General features: G+C 33.4%; 2 protein-coding genes across 6 annotated transcripts; one reads left to right on the top strand and one right to left on the bottom strand.

Annotated features, from left to right (window-relative positions):
* Window positions 1-1,996: 1,996 nt before the first annotated feature.
* Window positions 1,997-8,877, top strand: LOC101212452 (DNA polymerase kappa). Of its 2 annotated transcripts, none has more exons than XM_004137037.3 (14): window positions 1,997-2,176; window positions 2,564-2,736; window positions 3,521-3,694; window positions 3,793-3,916; window positions 4,003-4,103; window positions 4,432-4,518; window positions 4,762-4,857; window positions 5,004-5,124; window positions 5,392-5,520; window positions 6,117-6,208; window positions 6,399-6,510; window positions 7,355-7,698; window positions 7,856-8,181; window positions 8,515-8,877. In XM_004137037.3, exons 1-14 carry the CDS (start codon window positions 2,098-2,100, stop codon window positions 8,636-8,638), a joined length of 2,082 nt encoding a protein of 693 aa, XP_004137085.1. In that variant the 5' UTR covers window positions 1,997-2,097; the 3' UTR covers window positions 8,639-8,877. The 2 variants fall into 2 exon arrangements, with proteins under 2 accessions (XP_004137085.1, XP_031744243.1); XM_031888383.1 differs by lacking the exon at window positions 1,997-2,176 and adding an exon at window positions 3,149-3,286 and having other exon boundaries at window positions 2,610-2,736; window positions 3,419-3,694.
* A 429-nt stretch (window positions 8,878-9,306) lies between these two features.
* Window positions 9,307-13,944, bottom strand: LOC101215180 (dual-specificity RNA methyltransferase RlmN). Of its 4 annotated transcripts, none has more exons than XR_004218133.1 (9): window positions 13,626-13,944; window positions 12,930-13,040; window positions 12,696-12,830; window positions 11,585-11,689; window positions 10,893-11,062; window positions 10,705-10,804; window positions 10,240-10,502; window positions 9,952-10,012; window positions 9,307-9,815 (listed from the first exon to the last, which is right to left on the bottom strand). XR_004218133.1 is itself a non-coding variant. In XM_031888658.1 (9 exons), exons 1-7 carry the CDS (start codon window positions 13,914-13,916, stop codon window positions 10,260-10,262), a joined length of 1,155 nt encoding a protein of 384 aa, XP_031744518.1. In that variant the 5' UTR covers window positions 13,917-13,944; the 3' UTR covers window positions 9,307-9,815; window positions 9,952-9,976; window positions 10,240-10,259. The 4 variants fall into 4 exon arrangements, 3 of the variants coding, with proteins under 3 accessions (XP_031744518.1, XP_031744517.1, XP_011658875.1); XM_031888658.1 differs by having other exon boundaries at window positions 9,952-9,976; XM_031888657.1 differs by lacking the exon at window positions 9,952-10,012.
* Window positions 13,945-14,070: the final 126 nt, after the last annotated feature.

Below are 14,070 nucleotides of genomic sequence, written 5' to 3' on the forward strand. Positions count from 1 at the left end.
TTCGAAACCGTTCGGTAACTTTCCTTGCAATTTTATTTGTATTAATATTCAGTTTTTCCTTTTTCTTTTTTTTTTCCTAAACACATCAATGTTTTATTTGTGCTTAATTTCCCCCCTAAAAAAGGCAACATTTCTCTAATTATTTTCTCATGGACAATTTTCGTGAGAGTTAGCTTTCTTTTTTTTTTTTCTCCTAAAGTTTTTAAAATTAAAATCTATGACTATGACTTTGGGCTAGAATTTATTCTATATCGTAACTTTTATAATAAATTAGAAATAGGAGTGCTTGCAATCGAAAAAATAAATTATGATAATAGTGTCAATATCATTATATTTTGTAAGTTACAAAAATAACAAAATTAAAAGTCGATAACTCTTTAATAGTCATTTGATATCATTAACTTTGTCATGTTTATAATATACAAAAAAATAAAATAAAAGTGATCAATTTTATAAACTCGAGTTTGTTGAGGCTTTAACAACGTATTTTTCTTTGGATAATTTCTTTTTTCGTTAAATTCATGTCTATTTTGTATGAAATTTTAAATTAAACAATATTTATAAAAAATATAAATGATAGATTCCAGTAGAAAAAAGGTATTTTTAAATACCTTAAATATAAATGTGATTTATGGGTCACTTTGCTTTTCTTCTTTTCTTCCTTACCTACTAGGATTCGAAGCCACGACCAAAGGGGTTAAATTAAATTATAATTCGACCTCTTCGCCACGAAGCTACGGATCCGTTGGGTGATTTTTCATTTTTATTTTCCAGTAATATTCAATATTTTATTTTGGAGAAAAAAAATCCAAAATTTGAAAGACTCTCAATTTTTTTTTTCCAAAAATAAAGAATTTTATGGAAAACATTTTCATTTTGTTCCGATTTAAAATTTTGAAATTTGAATTTTAAAATCAAAATTTGTTTTGGATGGAGGAATTGAAAATGGAATAGGGTATCTTATGTTTATGATATTTAAAAAAAGGAAAAAAACAAATGATGATTTATTGTTTTTGAAAACAAATTATTTTGAGTGTTGTTTTTTAAAAAGTTGTACTTTTTCTTATAAAAATTATACTATTATTGGTAGACTAATTGTGGTATATCAATAATAGTGCAGTATAAGCTATACTTTCAAAATTTTCACTATAAATTTATTTTTTTAAAAAAATATTGATATATACTTAATTATTTTAAATCTGATTATTATATTTGTAATTATTTTATATTATTTTTATTTACATAGTTTGATTTTCTTCAATTTTAATCTTTATATTTCAATAAATCTTAAATTTAGTTATTTAAGAATTCTAACTTCTAAAAGTGACGGACTAATATCAACTTTTATCACATCAATGAACTATCATGTTTTATCATTGACAAACAACAATAATGATAGACTTGTATAAGTTGTTATTACGAGCAATTTTAAAAACAACAAAATAAATTAAAATATTTATAAGCTATAGCAAAACGATTGATTATATCAACGATAGAAGGATATAAATTTTTATCACCGTCTATCAACGTCGCTAATAGAATAAGAATAATGTCTATTATTGATAGAATCTGAAAATTTTAAAATATGTTGTAAATATTTGAAGTGCTTGCAAAAATAGCAAAACAAATCACGATCATAGAACTCATGTTATTGCATTTTCTAGATTGCAACAGTAACAAATTTAAAAGTCGATAACTCTATAAAAGCTCTATGATAGATGTCTGATATCACCAATTACTTGTCATATTTGTCATGTTCGTAATGTAAAAAAAAATGTCATAGACAACTTTTCTATAAATATTTATGTCGTTTTGTGCAATTTTTCTAAATATTTTTTTTTGAAGTTTACTATTTTTCACCTATTTTCAATTTATTACCTATTTATTTATTAAAAGTAGAATTGGAAAAAAGAGAGAGTTATGTTTTAACGAAACCTTTTTCGATAAAGCTATAAATAATAATTGGCATTTAATTTACGAACCAATTTTTCTTTTTGGCGCCCAGACTTCAACGCTATAAATTCATGTTTTGCAAATTCATCAGACTTTTTCCCATTCATCTTCCTCAGGAAGCTTAGTTTCGAAACCTTCAGAAAAATGGAAAACAAGGAAACTGCCGGCGATGCCGATCGTCCATGGCAGTCTTATCACACTGTCTACACCAATGCAAAAGCCGGTATTTCTTCTCTCTTTTACTTCTCACGCACTGTGACTGTTGCTAATCTAGGGTTCTTTTTTTTTATTGTTTTGTTTATGGTGTCGATTAAAATTTGGAGAACTAATTTATCTGGAGGGAAATTTTAGTAACCGATGATGTCTTCTGATCGTGTATATGTATATTATGCGATTGAATTCGATTTCAGTTTTTCTTTTTAATTGTTTGGAATAAACATGTAGAAATCAGTAATTGAATAAAAATAAATGAGTATAATGGCAGATTTCAACAATACAAATGGAGACTAGGAACGGATTTAACTTGTACTCTATAAATTAATGAATTGTAACTAATATATTTTGATATCTAGTAATCTTAATCCTTCTCTTCTCTTTTTCTGCGTGTAAGGTATGGAAGGAGTTGACAAGGAGAGAGTACAAAGAATTGTATATGAAATGAGTAAAGGGTCAAAATATTTTGAAAACGAGGAGCGGAAAGAGGCCACCATCAGAGAAAAGATTGAGAATATGCGAGCTAGGTGTGCACAGCTTACAGCAACGGATCTTTCTCAGTATCAAAAGGTAGATTTAGCTGTCAACCCCTCCCCCCACCTAGGCACATTGACATGCTTATTCATTTATTTCTTATTTTTATTCTTTATTCTCACATTATGCAAACGACTCCCATTTGTTAGAGGATTGAGCTTGTAGTTAGATCTGCACTCTGTAGAGAGGTTCGTTCAATTTGCCGGGAAATGATACACGTGGGATCATTGTTTTTTCCTTACCCTTCTCCTTCTCTGTATTATTATTTTTCAGCAAGACTATCTTTTTGTCTTGCTAACTTCATGGCTACCAATTAGACATTTGGTGCAGAAATGAGAACATATGTATGCTCAGCTCAAAAAACATCTATTACCTATTACACTTGGATTAAACTGGGCGGATGTCATTCCGTGCGATTCTGATCGAGAACATTTTATGGCTGCTGCAGTTTGGGCTTTTGGTGAACTTGGATGACTTTGATTCTACCCTGTGAAGACTCATGAAACATTTAGGATTTCTTTGTGTCTTTATTCCTTGCCACAGTCATATGGAATGACAATTTAGTACTCTGAACCAACCTAGACACGTGGGTAGCGGTCGCATTCTTAATTATTTCTAAAAAAATGATTTGAGTTGATTTCTCCATCTATGTTTAGGGAACTGATATTAAGGACTAATACGTATAATTTTTTTATTTATCACTGCTTGTGATCTTCAGATTCTTCTTATCATACCAGTTTCATCAAGAGCATAGATCTCTAAAGAGCAGGTTTCAGATAAAAGAATTTTGGAGCTAAGAGCATAGTTCTCTTATGAGCAGGTTGCAGATAAAAGAATTTTGGAGCTGGAAAGTACACGCGATCTATCAAGGATATGGTTGCATGTAGATATGGATGCTTTCTATGCCGCTGTTGAAACTTTAAGCAATCCTTTGTTAAAGGGCAAGCCGATGGCTGTTGGTAGCATGTCTATGCTTTCCACTGCTAACTACGAGGTTTGCTTGTCTATATATACACGAATTGTTGCATTGTTTAGTTGCTGGACTAGTAGCAGTAACACTATTTTCGTAACTTGTTGTTTATTTTGGATTAGGCTCGAAAGTATGGTGTTCGTGCTGCTATGCCTGGTTTTATTGCACGTAGATTATGCCCAGAGTTAATTCTTGTTCCCACAAATTTTGATAAGTATAATTATTACAGTGATTTAACTAGAAAAGGTAAGCAATTATGTTTCAAGGAGTTATAAATGCATTTTGTATGTTTTAGTTCTTTTTCTTTGGTATTCACTTGTTTTCCTTGTTAGTATTTCATAGGTATGATCCCAACTTCTTGGCTGCTAGTCTGGATGAAGCATACCTTGATATAACTGAAGTTTGCAAAGAAAGAGGCCTTACAAGTGAAGAAGTAATGACATATTACTTTTTCACTAATATTGTTTAAAATTTTTGGTGTGTCATCATTTAGTTATGATCTTGTAGACAAGCCTTTAGTCAACCTGTATTGGATGGATTCTTCTATTTTTCATTTTTTTTAAAAAAGTTATGTCTTCTAGAGAATTCAGAATCAGCAGTAGAATGAGCTTAGTTACTGAAGTGTGAAGTTTTTACATTGAAATTGTACGTTTTCAGATAGGAAGTGAATAGTATAAAATGCAGCAGATAATCTTTTCTGTAGCTGTCTTTATGGTCTACTAAAGTCTAAAACTTCTCTTGCTATTTTGCTTATTTTTTAGATTGCTAAGGATCTTAGAACCAGTATTTTTGAAGAGACGGGTCTTACGTGTAGTGCCGGAGTTGCTGCCAACCGACTACTTGCCAAGGTTTCTAATTCCTCACAAGTTCTATTGAGCATATGCATCTCTTGTTGAAAAAGTTTAAATTTATTCTTGTTTTGGTGACTGAACTGCTCGGCAACATATTTGTCCTACCATATATGGAATGGCAAGAATAGAAACTACTGTATATTTTCTTATCTATGGATGAAAAGCCAATGCAAAATATTGCTCTTAGATCTTCCACTTTGCACAGATAAATTGAATTAACACAGGATACTTGTTATTCAGGTTTGTTCTGATATTAACAAACCAAATGGACAGTTCATTTTACCAAATGACCGAAGAGCTATTGTTACATTCATATCATCGCTACCTATAAGAAAGGTATGTGATCATTGCTTTTATGCCAAAACAGAATCCACAATGTTATTTAAAGATGTTATCAAATATAAATGAATAGATACTTAAGAGTTCTCGTACTAGAGTCCTATTTCAAGAATGTATTTGAACAGGCTAAGCTATTATTTCAGATTGGTGGGATTGGAAAGGTCACTGAACATATCTTAAAGGATGCTTTGGGGATTAATACATGTGAGGAGATGCTACAAAAGGGTGGCCACCTCTGTGCATTGTTTTCTCAATCCTCAGCAGGTCGGTGCTATAATATCTCTCACAGATATTATATAATGAACACATGAATACGTCAGATGTTCCATGGTCTCATTTAAGATTCATTTATCTTGATGAATTGAAGATACTTTTAGTTCTCTTTTTCCTCATCAATTGAAGATATAACTCATTATTTAAAGAAAAAATGTCAACAATTTCTTACGAAACTACGATTTTGACCATCATCAATTATTTATTGATTGTTGTATCACTTTATAAAATCTTTTTATGTTTTACCCATGCTTGCAGATTTTTTCTTATCGGTTGGGCTTGGCCTTGGGAGCACCGATACTCCACAGGTTAGATTTCGAAAGAGCATCAGCAACGAGAGAACTTTTGCAGCCACCACTGATGAAAGATTAATATTCCAAAAACTTGGTAATTGTTTCCCTTCTCTTTCTTCCTCTCTCCCTCTTTTATAATAAAAATATTATCGTGATTTGGAATTTGACAATGGGCGAATTTCTGGATTGTTGGATTGGCATTCTATTGAAAAATTACTCTGAATTCATATTCCAACTTTTCCCTCTGAGTTTATCACATGAATATTGAGTTTGATTATACTTCCCTTATGCTTGGACTTTGTCCTATTCATGGTTTAATGTATTTTATTTCTCACTTTTTCTTGTTGTCTTTGCAAGCTTTGGTGGTGTTTCAGGTAGTAGGAATTACATCTTTTATTTCATCGCATAATCTTGTTGGATTGTTAACATAAAATTTGAGAAAACATCATGATGGAATTGGTAGGTCATGGGTGTTGTTTTGAAATATTTTGGCCATTATTTAGAAAACTAGCAGTGGACTAGTATTGCTTGGTGACCAGGAAAATGAATCTACCATTGTTCAATTTTTTAACCAGATCATTAGAAAGTATCCCATCGTTAATCCAAAGATTACCCGACCAGATCAGTAATCCTAGGTCACTATTGAATTTTTTTCTTTTTACCACTAACCTTGCTTCATATAAATTGCAGCTGACCTTGCGGAGATGCTGTCAATGGACATGGAAAAAGAAGGTCTAACTGGGCGGACACTGACTCTTAAACTAAAAACTGCATCCTTTGAGGTATATTATTCGCCCTGAATCCGGTTTAAACTGTTTAGATTAGATGGTGTAAAAGAAATCTCATATGTGTAATATGTTGAGATTTCAGTAACCCACTCATTCAGATGTGTGATTTCTGTTAACTCTGCTGTCTTTCTTCCCGCAGTTGTTCATTTGATTTTACTAATCAAACTTGTTTTACAATCTACAGGTTAGAACCAGAGCTGTAACTTTGCAAAAATACATTTGCTCCAGCAGTGACATCTTGCAACAGGCATCAAGGCTACTAAAGGCTGAACTGCCCGTTTCTCTAAGACTAATCGGTTTGTTTTTTATTTTACCGTATATTTTGTTTTCCTGAAAAAGAGTGGCAATTAGACAATTTATTTGATAGTCCGTTTATTTTCTGTTTCCTTTCTTTTGAAAACTAAGGCTAAGCTTATAAGCACAACCACCATAGGTTGGCCCAGTGGTAAAAAGAAGATTGTCTCAATATATGGCTAAGAGATCTGAGTTCAATCCATGATGGTCACTTACCTAGGAATTAATCCTACGAGTCTCGTAGGATCTGAGGGGTTGTTCTGTGAGATTAGTTAAGGTGCACAAAAGTTAGTTTAGACATTCAAAGCTTATAAACACTATTTCATCTTCATGTTTCTTTGTTTTATTTTCTCCCTATCAAAAAGTTTATACTTATACCTAAGCCAAAATTTTAAAACTTAAAAAAGCACTTGCTTAAACTCTATTTTCATTTACAACAGGTCACCCATTTAAGAATTGTAGTCTTTCTTTTATAGTCTCTTGCTGGAAATTTATTTTGTAATCACCTTTAGGTGCTTGAGGTCTCTCTTTTTCATTTTTTCAATGAAATGTTTCTTCTCTTAAAAAAAAAATATTTTCATTATTGAATTTTTGTTAAGATTTCAAAATTGTTTTCAAAGAAAGTGGAGTAGACATAATTGTTAGGAAAGAAGCATACATGACAACTAAAAAAAATTATCGAATGGATCTTTAGAGTTCATTTTTCACTGGCATTGATCTCATGTATTGATATCTCACAAAAGGATCCACTGTATGTCTCACATGTTATGAACAGTAGACGTTGAAATCCTTTGATCATGCTTCTTACATCATTTAGTTTGTAAAGAATTTTTTTTACATCTCCAGGGCTGCGGATATCTCAGTTCAATGAAGATGGAGCCACTGCTGGGTTGGATCCAACCCAAATATCTATTACTAGATTTATTACGTCAGGAGATGCTACAAGAAAGAGTACGGGTGATTGTTGCTCCTTGAATACTGATTCTAACAATCATGGTTTCATGGATGACACAGAAATTGATACATGCATCGATGGTTATGGTACTGATTCTGAAACACACCATCAAGTCAGCAATCAAAGAATCGACAACAAATTCTCAAATATGGATGATAGCAACTGTACGTCGACCAATGATGCTGAGAAGTCAGAGGAACCTGAGAACCTTTTGAGAAACGCCAGCGCTGATCAGGTATATATCCTCCGGAATAAATACTGGATTATGGATTATCATCTTCCTTTATTAGTTTGGAATTAAGCTGAAAGGTAACTAAACTTTTTGGATCAAGTGTATTTATATTACTACTTCATCATACAAATGGCTTCTCATACATTCAAAATATATGTAGGCAAACATTTCTACTGCCATAGGAAGCACCTCAGATTCCTCGGATGCCTTAATCCGTCGAGTCTCAAGCACAGCATGTTCTTCATCAAGAAACCTTGAAGGCAATCCAAATAATAATGTGGATGGTGAAAATCAGGTCGAGGTAAGATCACCAGATAATAACGGGCAGATTTGGTGGATAGACAACTACAAATGTACAATCTGCGGTGCTGAAGTACCAGCGAGTTTCGTTGACGAAAGACAGGAGCATATAGATTTCCACATTGCGGAAAAACTTCAGGAAGAGGAATCTGGCATTCGTTCAAGAACCCATATGCCAAGGCAAAGGTAATATACCATTCTAGATTTATAGTGCTCGTAAATCTTGTTTTGCACTTTTGGATTTAGTTGAAATTCTCTTTTAACCACAGCTGCTTTATCACGTCTCTTGTTGATAACAACGTCCATTAGAATATGGTGAAAAGAATCTTCAACTTGGACTCATTGAAGTAAAATACCCTTTTCTTATTGAAGCAAAATAGGGAAATTTTTTAACACCGACTATTAGTGCATGATTATTGTCGAGCTAATAACATCCCAAAATATGTTTTTTTTCCTATAATCGTAATTATCACTATTCTTGTAATATACCTGTGTTTCTTACTAGTGTAAATCTAACAGAACTGCTGACAAGAACCTACTGTCTAGTCCAAGGAAGCCCAAAAGGCAAAAGTCAACTCCAGAGAAAGAGGTCAAACATATTCCAATCGACTTATTCTTTATGAAGACTAATCAGAAGTTTTAATATCATAACATTTATTTGTTCATACCTGTTGGGACATTATCCATCATTTTTTTAGGTTAGTTCATCATTCCATTTGTTTCATACAGCATCATAAGTTTGTAAATTATTGTACAGTAAGTATTATTCTCCGGATTGTTGATAAGAAGCTTGCTGAGTGCCCTAACGCAATGACACTTTTTAAGTATGGATAGCGACTTCGTATTTTGGTTTCTTGATGCACTGATATTTTGATTTTCCAATCACTATTTTGTTTATCATTTACTCTTTTTTTTTTTCCACGAGTGAAAATAACAAAGGCTTTAGAAGAAATAGAGTAAAATTTCTTGATGGTATGTATCAATAATTTATCATCTTACAAAATTTTCTGAGCATAGTAAAGGTGTAAAGAAACTAATTTAGACGCATTAATTTCACATTTTGGTTTTTTTTCCATAGGAAATTAAAATTTTACCATTGCCACTATTTAATTTAAATTTATTAATTTTTAGTATTTAATTTAAAAAATAAGTTATTTTGAAAAATACTAAAGTATTTAAAAGTCATTGTTAATAAAATTTTAACCATTTTTAGCCAAATGAGTTTAAACAAAAATAATTTTTTTGAAACATTTTTTTTCTTAATTTAATTCAAACGAACAAATGAACCATGTATTGTGCAAACAAAAATGATTTTTATGTGAACGGTTAAATGAAATATATTACTTTCCCAATGCCATTGCTAATTCGATGCTTTTTCAGTAGTAGGGCTGCAGTTTGAGTTTAAAGCATCCCATACGTAACATTGAACATAAGAAACACATCTATAAACTAGAAATGATGGACAAGGTGGAAAAAGAAAAGCATTGAAACTTAAAAAAAGGCAAAAAAGAAAAAAACAAACATCATCTATGCCTTCAGTTTTGGCTGAACACTGCCCCCTCAATTATCTGAGGGCGAGATTGACAAAGCCCTGTATGATGCCAATTGCCAACGCTTAATTCATAAACATATCCTGAATTGCAACAATCACAATCAAGTCTTCCTGCAACCACATTTTAATTTCTTCGTTTTCTTGGCATTTCCACCTCTTTGAACAATTTTGAGCCCCCTAATCTCTTTTCTTTTCGATATACTTGCTTTCCAGTCGGCATTGGCTCAAAATTGGTTCTGTAATATGCATTCCAGGAAGCCGATCGAATCTACCAAATGATGACTTTTAATCAACAGTTGAAACAAGTGGCTAGTGGCAACCACCTCCAACATTACATTACATTACACTCCTATACATTGGGGGCAAAGCAAAAATAAATAAAAGTAAAACAAATGTCAACGGACATCATTAATTTGAAGTTGTTTCCTTCTAGATTTGACGAGACATGAAAGTTAATCAAACCGGCTATATAACATAGTTAGAAAAATTAGCAAGAGGGAAAGAAATAAAAACAGTAGACTAGCATCGAACTTTGGCCTAAAAGACAATCTAGTAAACATGTGAAGAAAATGTCGACCTGAAGTATATAAATGTTCTCTTACAATTATAATAATGGATTCTCAAGATATAACTTTTTTGACAAGAATATGTACTAACATACTAATACCCATGAAGACGAGTGTCTCACTTACCTGATGGTATCTTGTGCACGTCAGAGGTGAAGATCTTCAATGTCAGGTACAACACTAGATTGTTTACTTGAGCTTCTATTAGGCAGGCTGACCACCAGTTGACCACAGGCACCACTAATATCTTGACCCATCTGCTTACGAATTGTTGTGCGTATGTTATATGTACCGCGAAGAACTTGCTGGAAGACTGAAACTTTCTCATCGCTGCTGGTTTTGAATTGGCTTGAACTACCAATAGGATTGAATGGTATTAGGTTTACGATCTGCTTTGCCATGAATGAAGATATAATTTAGTCACAACACTGTTGCTGAGCAAACAAAGGAACAAATTGATACGACGAGTCATATGAAATCTCCAAGAAACTTCCTAACGCATATGTTTAATTGCACCATGATGCAACATTCAAAATTCCAATTAACATTGGGATTTAAACAAAAGTAAAAATAGTCAATTTGAGAACTAACCACTTGGAATGTCTCTAACAATTTTCCGAGTTGGTGGGCATGTTGCTCCTCATCATTCACTCCGTCAAGCATTATGTACTCAATTAATATCTTTTGCTGACTGAAATCATTGATACAATATGCTTCTAAATTGGTGAAGGATCGAAGTATTGCAACATCTTCAGCAGAAGCAAATAAAATATTCTTACCTCTTTTTTTGATATTCTTGGAGAGCATCCATAAGTTTTTGTAAAGGAAAAGCTCGAGCTGCAGGCATTATCTGACAACGAATGTCTTGCACAGGCGCATGCAAGGAAACTGCCAAGTTCAATCCTGGAAGATCACTGTGCAGTTTGTTTATAGCATGAATAATCCCAACCTACGTGTTAAGAAAGAATACAAAGTTTGCCTAGTCACCTTCTGTTAACAGTTAAACAGAACTCAAAGGGAGAGAAAAAGGGTAAAAGACGATAGTAACCGACTTTCTGAACTCCCATTTCTTTAGTTTCAAACAAAGATTCAGGATCAGATTTGAGGTTAATGGAACCATGAATAATTCTTCAATGTCAGGATCAAACATAATCAAACTAAGCTAATGGAACCATGAATAATTTGACGTTTCTAGTTGGGTCATTGCCAACTCCCTATTCAATAATTGTTATAATTATTGCAAATCTGAATGCCTTTCTATCTGACACCACTGCATCGATGGGAAGATGTACTGTTACCAATCTCATTTTCAAATTTCTAATAGTAAATTCAATGTTTTTTGAAAGAAGGAAAAAGGAAAATCCCGTACTAAGATGAGAGCTATGGGAAAAAGGTGAAACCTTATAAATCCCTACAAAAATAAGCTATAGAGTAAAGACCAAAGAGCTAGCAAAAAGTTCGGAGTACATACAGTTGAGATAGTAATTCTCTTGGGTGATAGTAAGAATGGTGGGGCCATCATTGCACGGACAGCTTCCACTAAAGAAGAATAGTTATTCAATGGTTCTCCCATTCCCTGTAATAAAATTAACATGAAAAAGGTATATCCTGACTCCTGAGTACAGAATAAAAAATGTATGAAATTATATGAAAGTATGAGGCAAACATGGGGCCATGATCTGCTAAAGAAAGTAAAATTCTTTATTTGAAAAGTTTTACATGGTCATGTGAACACTAACGATCGGCTCTTGAGAAGAGAAGGATGGCAATGTTAGTGGGTTCATTTTGTTGCATTCTCTGCCGGAAGTCAGATGAAGAAATTGATCACCTTTTGAGGATGTGATTATGCATATTCTGTTTGGAACATTTTCTTCCAGGCGTTTGGCACGACCATTTCTTGTTTAGTGGTACCAAACTCCCCATCCTCCCTTTTGTGAGAAAGGTCATTTCTTATGGGTGGCTAGACTATGTGCTATCGTAAAGAAGGTTTGGGACAAAAGGAACAATAGTGCTTAAAGGGTTGGAAAGGGAGTCTGGTGATGTTTGGCCTCTTATTCAGTTTCGTGTTTCTCTTCAGGCTTCGAATTCAAAGTTTTCTTTAACTAAAATGGTCCCATTTTTTTTCTTCTAGAGGGGTCCCTCTTTTGTGGCCTTGATTTTTGTACACTCTTGTATTCTTTCATTTTTTCTAAATGAGTGGTGCTTCTTTTTGTCAAAATTGATATGCTAAAGAAAATAAAGAGAGAGCTTCTGAAGTTTAGTGTTTGAAGTAAACCAACATGTTTGGTTCCTATCAAGAACACTTAATCTGTAATCGCTACACATGACCATAATGTCCTATTTTCTTCTGGCACATTATTCAACTTTTGAAATAAACCTTACATTCTATAATTTTTTAACAAGAATGTTTCACCATGTCACCTAAGAAATGATACAGTCCAAGATGCCTATAACTTGCTGAGTAGAAGAAATTAACAATGTTAAGAAAGAAATCGCATAACGGTGCATCCAGCAGGTCTATCTCAAAATGAAACCTTTTAACTACACTAAAATTCAGACCAATAAGAGGATGGAAGAATCACCATGAAAACAATATTGCGTATTTGGGAAAAACGGGAGGCATGAACCAACTGCTCTACTATCTCCCCTGAAGTCAGATTGCTTTTGAATCCCATCGTTCCAGTAGCACAGAATCTGCATCCCATTTTGCAGCCAACCTGAAAACAGATGCATAGTTTGAGACTTATAATGAAATATCCATTCTAGCAAAATCAAAGAATGCTAACAAATAACAATGCAGATGAAGAAATTAAAACCTGCGATGAAATACAAAGAGTAGACCGCAGACCACCTGGACGAGGTTTGCCGCCATATTTTCCTAGACGAGTATCATACCTCATTATGACAGCCTCCACAAAAGCTCCACTCTAGCAACATTAAAGATATATTTTGAAGAACTACTATAACCCAAAGAATACGGCAGTAATAAATAGAAACTCGCTACTTGATTTGAACTATCATTACTAAATTGTCAAAATCGCCAAATCCTTTAACAGAAAAAGAAGTTGAATTTAATCCATAAACTTAAGTCTTAAGTGGGTGAGTCATCTTTCATTTCATCTATTAAAACTTTAAACTTCAATATGTGTTTCAAATTTGAAAATTGCCAACAAACCTACCAAAAAATTATACAAAATTAATCTAACAGAAAAAAAAGAAAGAGAAGAAGACGTTGAGTCCAAATTCTATATAAAAAAAAATACTTAAACTTCCACACAGTTAAGCAGATAAGAAACACTCACCTTAGCAACAAATCGTTCAAACCCAACTAATTAAAAAAACACCTAGCTGTCTGCATATATTTACATTACCATAAATTTATGAGGGTTGAGTAATTTAACTGATGAAATTGACATTAAAATTGATCCATTCCAGTAAGTTTAGGGTACAAATCCAACTTTTCCCAAAAGAAAAAGAGAGGGGCAGGGAGGGAGGGAGGAAGAGAAGGGCACCTGAAGCTTTATAAGGAGTTTGGTGGTGACCTGATCGGATGAATCAACGACAGAATGGACGGTGGAAGTAAGAGGCTTGAACTTCAACCGGAGCAAGGAATAGGCCGCCGACGGCAGCGAAGGCACAACTTGCTCCCATTGGAATTCGGATGCCAGATTATGGTTGAATATGTTGTTTGGATCGTGAAGCAAATGCTTCCAAATGAAGGGGATGAAGGTGGTTTTGATGCCGGCCTTCTCGAACTCGGTTCTCAACTCTCCGGCATCGAATGCAGACCGAAACACCGCCATCGCTCCGCCGCTTTGTAAGCTATTAATGACATATATTTAAACTATGCTATAGAGAATACATTTTCACTATTCCCAAAATATCCCTCACGTAGGTAACGTCTATAGACGAATTTACCAAAATAGCCTTCAAAATGTTAATTTCTTCTAAGGGCCT

Source organism: Cucumis sativus, chromosome 7 (assembly GCF_000004075.3).
Source record: "Cucumis sativus cultivar 9930 chromosome 7, Cucumber_9930_V3, whole genome shotgun sequence".
Lineage (NCBI taxonomy): Eukaryota > Viridiplantae > Streptophyta > Magnoliopsida > Cucurbitales > Cucurbitaceae > Cucumis > Cucumis sativus.